The sequence below is a fragment of the Juglans regia genome, chromosome 11 (genome assembly GCF_001411555.2).
Source record: "Juglans regia cultivar Chandler chromosome 11, Walnut 2.0, whole genome shotgun sequence".
Lineage (NCBI taxonomy): Eukaryota > Viridiplantae > Streptophyta > Magnoliopsida > Fagales > Juglandaceae > Juglans > Juglans regia.
Window position 1 is genome coordinate 1,612,997 of NC_049911.1, and position 17,081 is coordinate 1,630,077.

The following is a 17,081-nucleotide window of genomic DNA, read 5'->3' on the forward strand; positions in this document are numbered from 1 at the left end:
TATATATAATAATGATAAATATTATAGTGATTTTATTTTTTATTTATATATAATATAAATAAATATTATAAAATATTTATAAATAATTATGAGTAGAGATTGAAGAGGGTTTGTGAGTCTCATTAAAAATATTTTAAATTATTTAACATGTAAAATATTTTTATAAATATTAAAATATTAAAAAAATATTAAAAAAAATTTACTATCCAAACGTAACCTAAGTCTTTCCTTTAATTAATTAATTTATTTATACCGAAAGATGCTCTTCTCTCTGCTCTCATTTATAAAGCTCCCCTCCCCGTAGTTGTACCTGTACCAGAGCTTCTCTAACAGCATTTCAATTTCTTGCCCGCGTTAGCATCCTCTCGAATGTTATCTAAAGATCTTTTCTTGGGAAAAAAATAAAGATAAACAATAAGTAAAGCCCACTCCTTGCTTCAACTGCAACGACGCACAGGATGAACTTCAAGCATGGAATCGTTTCTCTCCTTTTGCTCGCTCTCCTCTTGCCGGAGATTCCTTGGGCAGCTGCTCAGCCTACCACCGATCCGGATCAGTACCGTTTAGCGAGGTTCAGCCCCTCCATGGCGATAATTGTCGTCGTTCTTGTCGCCGCGCTCTTCCTCATGGGCTTTTTCTCCATCTACATCCGCCACTGCACCAACGGACAGACCGCCAACAGCGTCCGTACGCGAATTCTCTCCAGGCGCGGCGCCGCCGCAACACGTGGTCTCGATCCGGCGGTTATCGAGACGTTCCCGACACTTGTTTACTCTGTGGTCAAGGGTCTCAAGATTGGGAAGGGCGCGCTGGAGTGCGCCGTGTGCTTGAACGAGTTTGAGGACAACGAAAAGCTGCGTTTGATCCCCAAGTGCGACCACGTTTTCCACCCCGAGTGCATCGATGCCTGGTTGGCTTCCCACACAACCTGTCCCGTCTGCCGAGCCAACCTCGTCCCTCAACCCGGAGAGTCCGTACACCAACTGGGCGAGTTGGACGCCGGCTCGGACCTCGAAGCCGTAAACGACGACGTCGGGGAATCATCCGACAGAGAAACGGAACGGGAACAAGGAGTAGAAGAACCGGTAGTGATCGATGTGAAGCAAACGTTGAACCGGAATCGGACGCGGGGGTCAAGGTCGACCCGGACTTGGAGGAATCCGTTTCCGCGGTCCCACTCAACGGGGCACTCGTTGGTCCAACCGGGTGAGGACATGGAACGGTTCACGTTGAGGTTGCCGGTTGAGGTGAGGAAACAGATAATGAACCGTAAGCTAAGCCGGGCTACTAGTATGGTTTTGTTACCGAGGGAAGGTAGTTCGAGGCAGGGTTACAGAACCGGTGGGGAAGGAAGTAGCAGAGGGAAGAATTATAAGCGGCTCGAGAAACCGGACCAGATGAGTAAATCGGGCCGGTGGGCGTTTTTTACGAGAGCATTGTCGTTGAAGTCACCGAAGGTGGCGGCTAATTATGGGGAGGGGACTTCGGCTCAACCGGAAACATCAAAGAATGGCTCGGCTCGACCTCCGGTTTGAGGACAATTTTGATTCGAACGCCGATTGTAATGTACTGTGTCAATGTGTTTCGTACTACATCTTTTTAATTATTTTTTGGGAGGTTTTGTTTTGGCCCTTTTGGGTGTTGAAATTAACATGTGTATTATTATTATTTTTTTTTTTAATGTAAATGGAAAAGAAAAAATTTATTTATCATCTCAATTTTTATCATCCTCCTATCATCCCATGATGTGGTATTAAATGATAAGTTTACAAGTAAAATATAATAAATAATTTCTAATCATTTAATATCACATCATAGGATGATGGGAGGATGATAGAAGTTGGAATGATGAATAGCATTACTCTTTTAAATCAACAAAAATTTGTGCGGTTATTTTTTTATGTATTCTATTAATGTGATTTATTGTATTATTTTTTTAAATATAAAAATTTGTGCGGTTACTTCTTAATCAATTATTTTTAAAACTCATTTAAAAATCGAATTATAAAGATTATGAAAATTTGGTAGGTTGCCGAACATGGCCGTAATTTGAAAAGGGATAAGTTGTAGTGCAGTGCTTAGGTGGAGATGTTTCGTTGATTTCAATAAATTGTTAATTACTTTGATTGACCGCAAAGCATATGTAATAGCATAATGGAGTGACTGGACCCGTTCTTTTGACAAAGACACCCAAGACTTTCAATATTGTAGAGTGCCGGATTGATATTGGACAAATGCCTAGTAAGTAAGTAGTACATGATGACTCACTGGAAGCTTCCTAATTTCTTTGACTTCCGGGGAAAAGCAAAGGGACTATGTGGCCTGTGGTCCTAAATCTATGTTGTTGCCATATTTTTGGGCGGATCAAGCACGCATGCAGGCGGCTGCTTCATGATCTTTGTGTTGCTGCTAATTTGCACCTCCCCAAAAGGCTTGTTTGCCCATCCTTCTCACAAGTATTCGATCCATGCTGATCTTTAAACAAAGACACGGCATCTAAATGATTGTGGGTCTATGACCCTTAATGTTAATTAAGTTGAGTTATTTATATTTAAAAATAATTTTGAAAGATAATCTGAATTTTAAATTTTAAATTATACATATAAAATTATGCCATGTGAATGATGTCTTGAATGAATACTTTCAAATATTACCACATATTAAATATTACCAATCTATTTTCAGATCTGGGTTTTAATTTTTGAGCATTTCAAAATTCAAATAATTTATTAAAACAAATAAACATTTTGTTTGAGGTGTTTCGAGTTTACTAATGAAAATAAAATAGCTTTGGAATGGACTCGAATAATAACTTCCCTTGCCTCAAAATTTTCTCACGTTGTTATTTAAATTTAAGAATGTCTAGTAAGAGAAAAATAGTCTCTACTTGTATAAATATTTCAAATAATATTAAATTAATAATAATTATTATGTGACTCACTCCATATATTTATATTTATATCTACAGTTAAAATTCGGACAAATTGAGAGAATATTATTAAAAAACAAATGTTATATATATGATTTTTTACTATTCATTATCCTCGCGTACTATATATTATATATTACATATGAGTGTGGCTATTCTGCCGTCTACTCTTATCATTGGACGTACTGTTCAATATTTTTTTTTTTATATTTTTTAAATATATTTAAATATTTTTAAAAAAATAAAAAAAATACATTAATATATTTAAAATTATTTTCTTACTTACTAAGTTAAAAAAAATTGACCTACAGTAAAATAAAATGGTCAAAATAGAGAGATAAATTAGCTTTTTTCATTACATATTTAATAAAAAAAAAAGAATAAAATATAGTATATAGTGCGTAGAAATGTATACAACTGCTTATATGATACCATTAATTATGGTTGACACGCGGCTAAAAGTAGTTTGTGAGTAGCAGTGCTGGATGATTTCAGATCACGAGATCAGATAAGAGTTTGCCAAGAATGTACTTCAAGCATTCTTCTACACCAAAATGTTCCAACAACTTCTCACGTGTTATTAATGTTCACAACTGTTTATACTACCTTCGAGTCATCATGGCCATCTAAAAGGAAAGCTTCACATCTCATTGAAAGACTTTTTCTTCTTATTCTTATTTTTATTATTGTTTTATTTATTTATTTGTTTATTTTTTAAGACATCCTTTCCCATCTAAGAGATTAGACAGAAGTGCCAATTTCATGGCGAACAAACTAGCAAAGTGAACAAACATTTCCATCCAAACCATCCCCAAAAATGTCACTGGCCTTAACTTTATCTTTAATCCCCTTCAATTTTATTCACTTTCATACTCCATATCTATAGGTTTTTTTTTTTTATAGAGTATATGAGTATTTTTTATAAAGTGTGACGTTGTTTTTCATAAGGTGTAGGGGTGGAGTGTGGGATATTGAATAGTGACTGATGAGAATAATTTTTCTTATAGTGATATTTCTGTGTTAAGTTCAAAACGAGTTGTAACTAGGGGTGTAAAAATTAACCAGGAATCTGGAAAACCGGACCGGCCCCAACTAGTGGAATCACTCCGGTTTTGGACCAATCCGGTCCGGGATCCGTTCCTTTAGTTCCAAAACCGGTCTAGTTCCGACTATGCTTTTTAAGACCGATTCACTATATTATATATTTTAAATAAATTTTTTATATTATATATAATATATAATAATATAAATTATAATTATATATAAGATTGGCTAAGAGAAAAATGATTAGATCATTGGAATATTTACTGTGATCCCAACTTGGCATCTAATATAGTGGACGCTGCTCTCTAGTTTCTACTTTGAAATTCTGAGTTGCTTACATGTAATTTTTCTGTGAAGGTTGGTCACTCTATTGGCTCATATATGGCTAATGATGTGTTTAGAAGGTCCTTAAAAAAAGGTGATGATAAATTAAATTTGGTTCATTTTCAATATCATTATATTACTTCACGTTTTAATTTAAATAGTATTTGTTGATATTTTTGTTGGATTTGTAGGTGACCTATCGCATTAGACTATATTTATTTTTGGCAGTAAACTAGCAACCGAGATGGTAGTCTATTATTAAAATTGAAAAACTAGATCGAATTAAATTGAAATGGATAAAATCGGAAGTATCGGTTTATAAGGATAATCGGTACATAATCTACTTTTAAAAATATAAAATTAATATATACCGATTCATTCATAAATTATATCTCAAATCGGATCCGATCCGATCGGTTACGCCCCTAACCCTAACAATATGCAAGAAGACAACGACAGATTGGCAATTCCAACTTAATGATGGACTGAGAATTCTTCGAAATTTAATAGGTAGGCCCAGCCCGAGTTATAGGCCCAAATCTCAGAGAGATACTGCAACTCCGGCGCGAATTCTCTCTCTCTCTCTCTCTCTACAAGGAAAATGGAGGAAGAAGAAGAGCAGCAAAAGTCACGGCCAAATCAGGAGAGGAAGAGCTCCATAGTGATAAAGATACCATCTTATCAGGAAGTTGTTGAGAGCTCACAGTCGAAGTCAACCCCACTCTCTCTCTTCAACCCCTCCCAGTCCTTCTCCCAAGCCTTCTCCTTCATCAAATCCTCCGAGTTCTACATCCCTCCTCCTCCACTCTCTAGCACCTCCTCCTCTTCCTTTTCACAGCCGGTTCAGGCCTCGGATGGAACCGGTTCAAGGTACCCTATTTGCGCCCTTCAATTTAAACCCGCAATATGTATGCATTATTCCGTTAAAGTTCTCTTATTTTTACGTTTAATTAGAGTTTTTTTTTTTTTTTGGGGGGTGGGGGAGTTTTGGGTTATTGTTTTGTTTGAAGAAAATCTGATTTTATTGGGGAGGCTCTGTGAATGTTTGCTTTATTTTAATCGATTTGAGAATGAAGGGAAAGATGAGAAAAGGAATTTGGGGGCTTGTGGATTCTGTTGGCTTTGTTTGTAAGAGAAATTATTTTATACAATTTGGCTGTGTGCTTCTCTATGGTGAATATGGGCTATGGTTTTGTTGGATACCCAATAGTTAACGACTAAAAATATTGCATGCATTGTTCTTAGGGAGGACGCGAAGCATTAGGGATATTGGTGTTTATGTTGCTTCTTACCTGAGAAAAGCAGGAACTTTACAAGATGAAGCTAATTCCAATATAAAACCATTGATTCTTTTTGGTTACTTGTTGGTGTAAGAAGGTTGAGAATTCAATTCTGAAAAGCAATAAGAAATGAAACCATAAAACCAATAAAATTTATCTTTCCCCCTCAGCTACCAAGTTGTGGGTTTTGCAGTGACGGAGTTTGTTCCTTAGTTTTGTCTAAAATTCAGACGCTTTTGTGGTCGGTAGTTGTTTAAGACTTGTTTGAAATTGAGATGCTCTCTTTGGTCTTGTGTTTTAGGCAAACTACTCAATCAGATGCACCATCTTCTTCCTCATCGGCTTCTGCTCCTGCTGCTACTCCTTCGTTGATGTTATCAACGTCACTTGTCACACAGAGTCGCAATGCTATTCTTGTGAGCCACAGACAGGTAAGTATTGAACTACGGCATCTTATGACATTACAGTGAATTATATGATCCCATTCTGTTAATTTGTTTTTCAGCAATGAGTATGCATCATTGCCCTTGGTGCTTACAATATACGGCTATCGCTTAGGCCTCTGTTAGTCGTGTAGGCTTTAAGCATTTTCAGTGCTTGCATCTTTCTTTTTTTTGATAAGTAATAACTTTATTAAGCACAATGTAATAGGCAAAGCCTGAGTACACAGGAAGTATACACAAGAAACACCTAATACATTCTAAAACTTAGAAAAACGAAGACAAGAATTCGTTTGCAGCCCCACCCTTCAGTACAATAGCAGAGAACCAGCTAGGTAGAGTGCTTATAAAAAACTTCCAAAATGCATCTCTATTGCGTTCCCGATCATTAAAGCACCTCTCATTTCTCTCCAACCAAATACACCACATAATACACAAAGGCATCATTTTCCATGTAGCTGCCACTTGGGAACGAGTATGCATTTGAAAGTTGGTCCAGCATGTTAGGAAGTCGACCACTGCTTCTGGCATAACCCAGCACAGCCCAACCCTTCCAAACACACCATCCCATAGCACTTTAGCCATTTCACAATGAAGTAGTGATTTAGTATCACCTTATAAAAAGACCGAACTGTAAATTTTTAGAGGCTGTTTGACTCCAACATAGTTGGTCCCTGCCCTGTCTTCTTAACTCCACTGAATACGACTGTCTAAAAAAATCAGTAACCTCCTCTACTTCCCAATCCTGGACAGATCTAGAGAAGCCTACATCCCAAAGCACCACTCCATTGGAAGATACCATCACCTCAGAAACTGAAGCTTGCTTATTAGTCGCCAACCTGAAAACAACTGGAAATGCTCGAGACAATTCAATATCCCCGCACCAAACATCAGACCAAAATCTGATTTTTGAACCATCACCAACCGAGAATTTAACTTGTTTCAGGAAGCGACCCCAACCTTTCCTAATAAACTTCCATAGACTCACTCCATACGAATCCCTGCATCTTTCTTTGCACATGCCTTTCCCTATGTATTCATCTAAATCTGTTTGTAATGGTAGATGTGTCATAATAGTGCCGTTACATGTGCTGGAGTTGTTTATAAAATAATATATGAAACAAATTTTGGATTCTATTTTCCTATTAATGTTATAGATGTTGCAAGTTATTTGTTAGTGTAATATTCATGCTGTAATGGGTCTTATTATGACTATAGTTGATCTCAGTGCAAAATAGTAAGAAAATTATCTTTGGTTATGTTAATTTAACAAAAATGATAGACCTACTACTCGTTAACAATTTGTTTACAACTATGGATTAAAATAATATATTTTTTTAAATTTAAGTTTGACTTTTATTTTGATTTGATGTTTTTAAATATTTAAAAAATACTATTTTATTGTAAATTAATTGTAATTGGGTTGTAAGCCTATCACTACTCTTAATTTAATACATAAAGTAGAAATTATTGCTGGACCATGCTGCTCCAAAGTGAATGATTGAAGGAAAGACTTCATTGGATGCTGTATTCCTTTGTTTTTGGAATAGAAACATAGGTTTTCTCTAAACTGGATTCAAGGACAAGAACTTCTATCAACTTTCATAAGTTGATGAGACTAATATATTTCCATGGTGGGAAAAGCTTGACAGTTGCAGTTTGATTCTATGAAGATTGTAGTTCAAAGCATTAGGAAATAGGAAACTAATCTGAGGTTGGATAAACTATTGCTTATTAGAAAGTTTAGAATCTTTATAATGTACTATACTCTTCAAGGCGGTGTAATCTAGCTTACAGAACATTGACACCTCTAGTTAGCATCTTCTTTGGCGACTTGGGAGTTTTATGCGTATTTTAGCTACTGAGTAGAAAGTACAATGTATCTTTTATCTTACTTAGCCCGTAGGTAAAACTTCTTTCTTTGTGTGCAGAAAGGAAATCCCTTGCTCAGACATATCAGGAATGTGAGGTGGGCTTTTGCGGATGTTGTCTGTGACTACTTGCTTGGTCAGAGCTCATGTGCTCTCTATCTGAGGTTTGGACTTTTTCACCTTCTGTCATGTTTTCCATTTTGCATGCATGTAAGGTATAAATTGGGTCTGTTTACAATGACAAATTTAGAAAATACTCCCATATGGATGGATTGATAGCAAAACATATTTGGGGTGCCAGCTCAACCAGATAGATGCCTCATTGGTGTGAATCAGTATCCGTGTTCATACTTATATAGTTCCTCATTGAACCCAGACTGGCTTTTGATATGTTGGGTGACCTATCTAGCCTTTTTCTATTTGTTGTACTATATGATTTTAAAGTCACTCTTATGTATCAATCTGTATTAAGTTAAGCAATCAATGCAGTCTTAGGTATCATCTGCTGCACCCAGACTACTTGTATTTCCGTATCAGAGAACTGCAAAAGAATTTCAAGCTTCGCATTGTTCTATGTCATGTTGATGTGGTAAGCCACCCTACCCTATTTAGTGTCCTTAGCAAGAATATTTTCTGATTTAAGTTTTTGAATGGTCCATGTTTGTGTAACTTCGGCAGTTTATTGTCTATATGAAATTAAGGATGTATGTACTTTTGCTCAATGGTTTCAGGAAGATGCAGTCAAGCCTTTACTTGAAGTTACTAAGACAGCTCTACTTCATGATTGTACCCTATTATGTGCTTGGAGGTACACTATATTTTAAGTGCAAGTGCATGGCATTGTGCTAATACATTTTTTCAATTCTAGAGGAGCCTGGGTCTGTATTATGTCTAAATCATTTTTTTTTCCAATCGTTTTAAAAAACTCATGTTCATGGATGAAGTGCGATGCTACCAAATTATTGGGAACACAATGCAGTGCAGTAGTTATTTGATTTTTTTTACCACCTTCTGTTTTTCTTGTTTTGCTATAGCTTGGAGGAATGTGGACGCTACTTGGAGACGATAAAAATCTATGAAAACAAGCCTGCAGACATTATTCAAGGCCAAATGGATACAGACTATCTTTCACGGGTATCGATATTTTTATGGTCATTGGTTCATCAATAAAATTGTTTTTATTGTACTCTTTAATTACTTAGTTCAGCACTTTGAATTTATTAAACTCAAACCATTTTTTTTCATATTAAATGTAGCTAAATCATGCTCTGACAACGGTTCGACATGTTAACAAGACCAATGTAGTCACCCTTGGTACTACATTTGGGGTATGCTGCCTGCTGTTTCACACCTACATATTTGCTTTATTTTTGTGCGCGCACAACTGTTTGTCTGTTCATATTGAGCTGGTTGTTATGCCACTGCAGTCCCTTTCACATATAATGGATGCATCCATGGAAGATCTAGCCCGATGCCCTGGAATAGGAGAGCGCAAGGTACTTTTCCTTTTTCGAAGTGAGCCAAGTCAAGTTTTTGTTTCTTGTATGAAGTCATTTAGTTGATTGTGTTTAATCTGAATTCTTTCAGAAAATGTTTTCAATAAAATGATTCCACTGTGTTCATCAGGTAAAACGTTTGTATGACACTTTTCATGAGCCATTCAAACGGGTGGTTTCCAGCCGTTCTACTGTCCCAGATACTCCTATCCAAGACAATGGTGAACCTTGCTCTACCAAAGAAAAAGACGAGGACGAGGACAAGGACAAAGAAAATGCAAGCAACCATAAGAAAGAGCCTGAAGTGACAGTTAAATCAGCCCTGTCTGCTGCTTTTGCCAAGTATACCGATAAAGTTGGTAAAAAGAACAACACCTAGTCAATGGGGGAAAAGAGAGGAGAAACATCTGTTTCTGTGGAATCAGAAGCTAAAAGAAAAGGTTCCTTATGGAGTTGCTCCAAGTTGATTACCTTTTTCAGACCTCAACAGAAGCCAAAGCATGAGAGCTAGGTGAGATGGAAATACTGAAGGTTTCGCCATACTTTATATGTTGGCACTGGAAAGAAATCAGATAGTGGCAGTCTACACACACTTTAGTGACACCCGTTAAACTGGTCCTTTCATGCCCTTGACTTTATCTCTGCACCAAAGAAAATCTTGAGTCAAAATGTAATTTGTATATCTACATATAGATTCCTAGAGTTACAGTTTTGTTGTAATATTAACATTCATTTTCCCCAATGAAATTAAGCTGTCATTTTTGCATCTTGAATGTACGTGAGACTTGCAACCATAAATGTTTTGCCATCAGTTTGTGTTGGAAGCTTTCAAGAGGAAGATTTTCAGTTAAAAGTTTTGAAATGGTTTCACCGGTGACCAAACATTGACAAACAGAATTAAGGATTGTTTCTTGCAGAATATAGTGAGATTAATATGGATGCAATCCTAACTTGACGCATTGATAGCTGATACATTTTCTATGCATTTGCTGAATTTATCATTTGATTTGTCCAATAAAAAAAAGTTTGCACCCTCAGTTAGGAGTGACAAATTTTTACACCACCTAAGAATTTGATACGGGAGGGTAATGCTTTAGCCGATAGTCTCATCTTTTTTGGTGCTCGACAATACGGTTAGAGCACTAGCATTAGATTATGTATCTGTATATACATCTGCATCTGTATATGCATCTACATATATATTTACATAATATGACCTTAAATTAGGCTGGATTGGACTATGCATATCAAAAAATTTGTATAGTTATGAACAATGTTTCTACAAATTTGAAAATGCACTGTTCACTATCCAAATCTTTTTTTTTTTTTTCTCTCTCCTCCCCCTCTCTCCACCAATGGATAGAATTTTAGGAAAAAAATTCTAGTGGATGTTAAATAATAGAATTTGCAGTGGTGCTAATTGTAAAATATATATAAAAAAGGAAAAATAAATAATAATAAAATAATAATAATTTAGCTCAAAGATGCATACTCAGGATTTTCTTGATATGCAAAATCAATTTCTAAAAGATGTGACTTTGCATATGCATATAAAGAAACCAATGCTAATGCTCTTGGTATCTCATCTTCATCTTTTCTTTCCTAAACATATAATTGGTCTCTTTGCTTTGAATTGTTCAGGTCTCCCCAATTTCATATATTAATTTTTTACTTTTCCTTTTTGATGGTGTCCTTGCGTACTTCAGCAGATTGTTTTATTATTAATCGGTTTCAAGTAGTTTTTCCTAGAAGTTTGATTTTAGGATTTTGATTATAACCCTTCTTAAGTTTACTTTTGTCTCTTCTGTACGAGGCTCTTCTGGGTCAAGGATTCTCACATTGTTTTATTATTAAGAGCTCGAGCTGTTTTGAAGACTGCTAAAGGACAAGCATATATGCGGTTCTTTCCTAATTAAACAAGCCAGGCTAGGCTAAATTGTCCTATACAATCTATCATTTATTAAAGTTGATCATCAGAAATTTACTGCACGTTGTCCGATCATACATCTCACCCAAGATGGGAAAGGAAACGTACAAGAGGTTGTTACAAAGCTTATGACAAATTTATGAATTGCTCTATAAGAACTCTTTGGATCATAATTTAAGAAGATGAAGAAACGACATCTTAACCGACTGAGCTGTTGGCTTTTTCTTTGGTCCTTTTGCACGGTAAACAGCTTTGATCCTGAAATGTTGGGACCTGAGAAGCCTGCATATCATCAAATAATGCAGTGAAATATCATGGCTTGGCTTCTTTCTTATTGTACTATGTTCCACTTGCGTAAAGGTCCCTCCCCAGTATCACCATGTGAATGAAATGAGTTTTTACACGTCAAAAAGGTACTGTTGTACCCTCAAATTATTACAAGTTTTACACTCTACACTAAAATGATCAAAACTCATATATTGTACCTTCAAATTGGTAGAATTTGACACTTTGTACCATCGTTTAATTCTGGAAATCATAAGGACTTTTGGTTCTCGTCAAAAGTCAGCGTCTTTATTAATTCTCTACAACATTTTTTCAATATTCTGGCGATCTGAAAGAAAAAGTTTCATCTAAATCTTGAAGAGTTAGACTAGCCAGCTATGGCGTTTGGTTGAAATCCCATGAGCCTTCTTTGATTAGGTAGACAGAAGAATGTCGCTTTTCAACTCGGCTAATCTTTAAAAAGAGAAATGTTTTATGTTTCACAGAGAAACGGCCTGATGGTTGTCAGTGAATTCTGCATGAACCAGCCTAGAGTTACCTGGAAAGCTCAATTTTACTGTCTTCACATTGTCACGAGGACCTGGGACTTGTTCGATTTAGAAATCTCGACGAGGCGGGAGAACTAATAGAATGAAGGTTTTTCACCAGAGGGATGAGTGACTGTACAACATCAGTCATTAGAGGCCGATATTCTGCTTCCGGTTGCACACACATGGCTGCAATAGCGGCTACCTGCAAAAACAATGCAGCCAGAAGAAAACAGACGTATTAGCAATTTATAAGCATCAATACTGGTGGTTGGTGAAGATCGTGATAGCAAGCAAGATGACCTGAATTAGATCCTTCTTGGAATACTGGCCTTGTAGAGCTGGATCAACCATTTCTACTACTTTTTCTCTGTTCGATAGCCTTGGAAGAGCCTGTCAAATTACGTAACAGATATGTCACACTTCAAAAGCTTTGAACTTTGGTTCATTCTTGGCAACACTGGCCTTTAAAGTTCATCTTGAACTTGATATAGAGAATAAGATATTAACAAAGAATAGACGTCTCAAGGTAATGTATTCCTAGTGAAAATGGATATGTAGCTTGACAGCTACAAAGTAATGACAAAGACAATGCTGGAGCCTGGAGTTTTAGGTCAGTCAAGCAACCAAGAATCAGTTGGGGGTGGAGAAAGATCATATCTCCTAGAAAATCTTATTCTGTCTTTGAAACATCATATTGGCTCTGATAACACATTTTATTTCTGCCATTAAGAGTTATCAGCGTATCCTGCTGTATGTGGGTGTAGAGTTGCAGATAATTCAACTATCGTCTCCAAGCAAAAGTTTAGTGTTATTCATAAAGTAAACTAGAGGCGGCCTGCAGCTAGATCAGATGATCTGGCTCATATTCCAAAATTCTTATTTTTACTTGGCTTACTACATGTAAGATGACTACAAGAGAGAGACATTTCTACCAAGAGAAATCTGGCAAGAAAGGTTGCATTCTCAACCAGTCAATAGGCAGTGCCCTGCCAATGATGCTATAGGGCGGGCAGGCTACTATATGCAAACTTGCTTCGGCAGTTGCCATTTATAATGTGTGGATGGAAACGAACCATAAAATACACTAATAAAGTTCCCCGGAGAAAGGTATCATTCAAAACAAAGCAATACTTCATTCTTGATTTTATCATCCATAATCATACTAGTTGATATGATACATTTTAAGTTATTTTATATGCAAATCACTGAAATGACAACCACATAACCCACTACTAAGGCCCCGTTTGGATGTTGGGCTGAATTGAGTTCTTTATGAATAGTAGTGAGTTGAGATGGTGGAGTGAGTTTTGTGGGGCTCACTTAAGATAATTTAGATGTATTTAGATGTTAAGATGAGTTTAGATGTATTTATGGAAAGTTGAAAAAAGTTATGAGTCCTGAGTGTAAAGAGGTATTGAGTTGAAAAAGGTTGTGAGTCCTACGTGTAAAGAGGTTTTACGTTGAGATGAGTTTAGTGATTTGAGAGTTGGGTGTTTGAATGTTAGACTCAGTATAAAATTAGACTAAGATCAGTCCAAGTTCCGGGCCCTAAATGACAATCATTTAAAATATCTCATAAGAGGCTTGACTAAGAATAACAAAAGCTAAATCAAAGAACAGCAGCATTTCTTTCGATAAGCTGGATGGATGTACAGCATTTCTTGTTGTTAGTCATGGTACTACTTTGTCGATTTGCTATTTTTCAATGTAGCGTGCACTCATTATTGTCCCCCGGTTGAATAAATTTTGCATTCATCCAAGAAAAAAGACAAAATTGGAGGAGTTTGTCTACTAACCCATGAAACAAGAACATGTTCTCCTGGGGGCCGCTTCGTATCAACTGGTACACGGCCTGTTAACAGCTCTAGAAGTACCACACCATAGCTATATACATCAGATTTTGTTGTAAGCTTACCCGTGGAAGCATACCTACATCACCCGAAATTTAAGAGCTAAACAATGTTAAAATGGAATTAACTCCAGAGCTAATGCTTTATCTTGTGCTTCTAAATATTTTCATCAGCAATTAAGGGCCTATACATACATAGAAAGGCATTTGAAATGAAATCATGACTACAAAGTAGACTTTCATCCTCGTGAGCTTTTTCAATTTTTGTTTTGTTAGGGAAATGAAGTCCTGCCTAACAAGGACCTGCGCATGCGCATGTGCATGTGCATGCTTGTATTTAACAATGCATTTTCACTGGTATTGCTGTGATAATGAAAGAGAGGGTGTATGATAGGGTGATGGAGGACTCACTCTGGTGCCAGATATCCGGTTGTCCCGAGCACACGTGTCAAGATCTGACCATTGATTTTGTCTGAGCCCATCTTGGCCAATCCAAAATCCGACACCTTGGCACGGAAATTCTGATCTAGTAGAATGTTGGTGCACTTGAAGTCACGGTGGATAACTGGGGTTGAGATTGAATGCTCGTGGAGAAACTCAAGGGCCCTAGCACAATCAAGGGCTATCCTCAATCGAGTAGCCCAATCCAACGCTTTAAGTTGATTGTTAGAGGGGTGGAGGTGGTGTTGGAGAGTGCCATTGGGCATAAACTCAAAAATTAGAAGCCTATGGTGTTGGTCAGCACAATAGCCAAGTAATTCCACCAGATAAGGACAATGTAAGCGGCTTAATAGATCCACCTACATTAAAGAAAGAGATAAAAACAAATTGTCTTTTAGTGGTACATACACCCATGTGCAACTGTGCAAGGATGGAGACTTCATAAATGCATACTGCCAAAAGAACAGATTGAAGGAAGATGATTAATATTTCAGAACAAATAGTTCTTAGGAAATATATTGTGTATTGTTAGAACGTACCAGACCCGAGTTTCAGAAACTGCAGCATTACCCTAACATATGTCTATGTATGTGCGTGCGCTTGTGTGTGTGAGAGAGAATTATGAGTCTAACATTCCCAAATTGCTTAAGAAAGTGATGTCACAAGGTCAAGGAAAACTGTTTATGCGATCAGAGAAGATGGAGCAAGAAATTGCCTAAGAAACTGCAGCAGACGACCTCTCCTTATCCCTCTCATATAGTGCTACTGCTTATAGGCTGTTGTAAGGACAAAATGACAATCTTTACTAAGTTTGTCTACAGAAAACATAAACAGAAGAAAAGCCCAGAAAGAAACAAATTAGGGAGAAAGAGCAAATAGGAACAAAAACTAATAAATGAAGTCATTCACCTCAATCCTGAAGGCACGCTCCCCCTGCTTTCCTTCCCTGTGCAACATCTTAATTGCAGCCACGGTCCCATCCCTTAGGACTCCTCTGTACACCACTCCATACCCTCCATTTCCTATTATGTTTGGTTCACTAAATTTATCTGTGGCCACTTCAAGCTCCTTGTATGTAAACACTTGGACTCCTCCGAATCTAGGTGGGGGTGTCCTGACCATATGCCCTCCATAAAGACACCCACCCTTCACATCTGCCACATTTCAAGATATGCCCATCAAATTAGCATAGAATCTGAAGGGGAGAAAATTAGAAAACAAAAAAGCAGAGAGAGAGAAGCATTTGTGGTCATAATGGACTTCTTGTTTTCTTCCTTCCCGGGGAATAAAAACTAAATCATGTGAAAGCACCCTCGGTTGGTTGAAAACAATTTGTTTTTGTGAAAATGAGATAACAATGGATGGCGAAAAAGTGATCATGAAAAAGGACGTTCACACCTTTCACTGAAAACGAAAACTTGGATACATTTCCAATAAATAAGCCAACATGCCTTTAAAGGCCAAGATCTTCCACAATATTGCACGAATAAACTTCGAAAATAGTAAGTCTCACCTGGGCTAGAATTGAAGTTCACGGTGGTATGAGCTATGAACCTGCTACTTGTGTTGTTGATGCTATTGTGTTCCTTGGAAGTGCTATTGCTGTTAGCAGATTTGAGTCGTCGGAGCATTATAATGATTAGAAATATGGCAAAAAGGAGGACAACAGAAGTGATGGAGATGATGATTATAAGGGTGGAAATGGAGGGGAAAATGCCATGGTGTTGGCTATTTGTTGGAGAATGTGTGTGGTGGTGTCCTTGGGTGTAGTTATTTGCAGTACCAAGTGGCCTTGCAGGTGGCTCTGTGTTGTTAACTTCCATGAGCACAAAGAGCAATGCAAGAGAGAAGAATGGAAAGAGAGAGAAAGAGAGAGGTGTTGGTAAAGATGAGGAGCAACTTTGTGTTATGAAGGTTGAGTTTCCCTTACTACGAGATCATAGATCACTCTCTCTCATGCATGACCAATTGGTTTTGTATGCTTCCTTCGTCCTTTCTTACGTATTTTCTGTAGAATTGTCTGTCTTTGTGTCAGAAGAACTTTGAAGCTTTTCTACCTATTGTCAATTTGTCCTATTGATACCCATCCAACTACAATTATAAGCTAATTATGTACAATCCCGTATACAGAAGTTTTTCAATTCCTCATACTACTTGCTACATTTGTTTTGGATAATTACTTCAATAACTGGTAAAGGTGGACTAGGAAACCGCGCCTGCTATGTCTCCACCAGTACTTCACAGCCCGACCCCACACAGAAAACAATTAGCATATGTGACCAGTTCTGTTTTCTTACTCGTTTTGCAAAGAAAACAATTTATTTGAAAAGCTTTGCTTACAGTAATACGACGTAAAGTTGTGAAATGCGTAAGTGTCACGTAATTATTTTATAAAAAATATCTTTACTTATTAACATACCAATCATACTGCTGATATTTATATTATTTTTATAATTATTATGGATCTTACAATAAGCAACTCTTTTATGAACAGTTGTGAAATCTCAACATTCAAAAAGACTATTCAATGACATATTTAAGGACTCGGGTTGAAGATGTCTGTGTGTGGTAGTGTGTTACAGACTTATATATCCGATTATCTCTGCATGGAAGTTCTCGTTGGCATGTGATAGATATTCCTTGCGTGTTCAACTGAGATTATAAA

General features: G+C 36.9%; 3 protein-coding genes across 5 annotated transcripts; 2 read left to right on the forward strand and 1 right to left on the reverse strand.

Moving 5' to 3' along the window:
- The first annotated feature begins 283 nt into the window (after positions 1-283).
- LOC109008169 (E3 ubiquitin-protein ligase ATL6-like) lies at positions 284-1,725 on the forward strand. The gene has a single exon (XM_018988175.2). It carries the CDS (start codon positions 459-461, stop codon positions 1,533-1,535), a length of 1,077 nt encoding a protein of 358 aa, XP_018843720.1. The 5' UTR covers positions 284-458; the 3' UTR covers positions 1,536-1,725.
- Positions 1,726-4,836: 3,111 nt separating this feature from the next.
- On the forward strand, positions 4,837-10,150 carry LOC109008161 (DNA excision repair protein ERCC-1-like). Of its 2 annotated transcripts, XM_018988165.2 has the most exons (9): positions 4,838-5,167; positions 5,879-6,008; positions 7,949-8,052; positions 8,378-8,477; positions 8,620-8,696; positions 8,923-9,022; positions 9,145-9,216; positions 9,316-9,384; positions 9,515-10,150. In XM_018988165.2, exons 1-9 carry the CDS (start codon positions 4,899-4,901, stop codon positions 9,761-9,763), a joined length of 1,170 nt encoding a protein of 389 aa, XP_018843710.1. In that variant the 5' UTR covers positions 4,838-4,898; the 3' UTR covers positions 9,764-10,150. The 2 variants fall into 2 exon arrangements, with proteins under 2 accessions (XP_035538985.1, XP_018843710.1); XM_035683092.1 differs by having other exon boundaries at positions 4,837-5,167; positions 9,145-9,384.
- Positions 10,151-11,276: 1,126 nt separating this feature from the next.
- On the reverse strand, positions 11,277-16,528 carry LOC109008160 (probable serine/threonine-protein kinase PBL7). 2 transcript variants are annotated; one of them, XM_018988164.2, is made up of 7 exons: positions 15,930-16,528; positions 15,326-15,570; positions 14,387-14,775; positions 13,923-14,055; positions 12,427-12,516; positions 12,135-12,328; positions 11,277-11,593 (listed from the first exon to the last, which is right to left on the reverse strand). In XM_018988164.2, exons 1-6 carry the CDS (start codon positions 16,237-16,239, stop codon positions 12,167-12,169), a joined length of 1,329 nt encoding a protein of 442 aa, XP_018843709.1. In that variant the 5' UTR covers positions 16,240-16,528; the 3' UTR covers positions 11,277-11,593; positions 12,135-12,166. The 2 variants fall into 2 exon arrangements, with proteins under 2 accessions (XP_018843709.1, XP_018843708.1); XM_018988163.2 differs by lacking the exon at positions 11,277-11,593 and having other exon boundaries at positions 11,717-12,328.
- Positions 16,529-17,081: the final 553 nt, after the last annotated feature.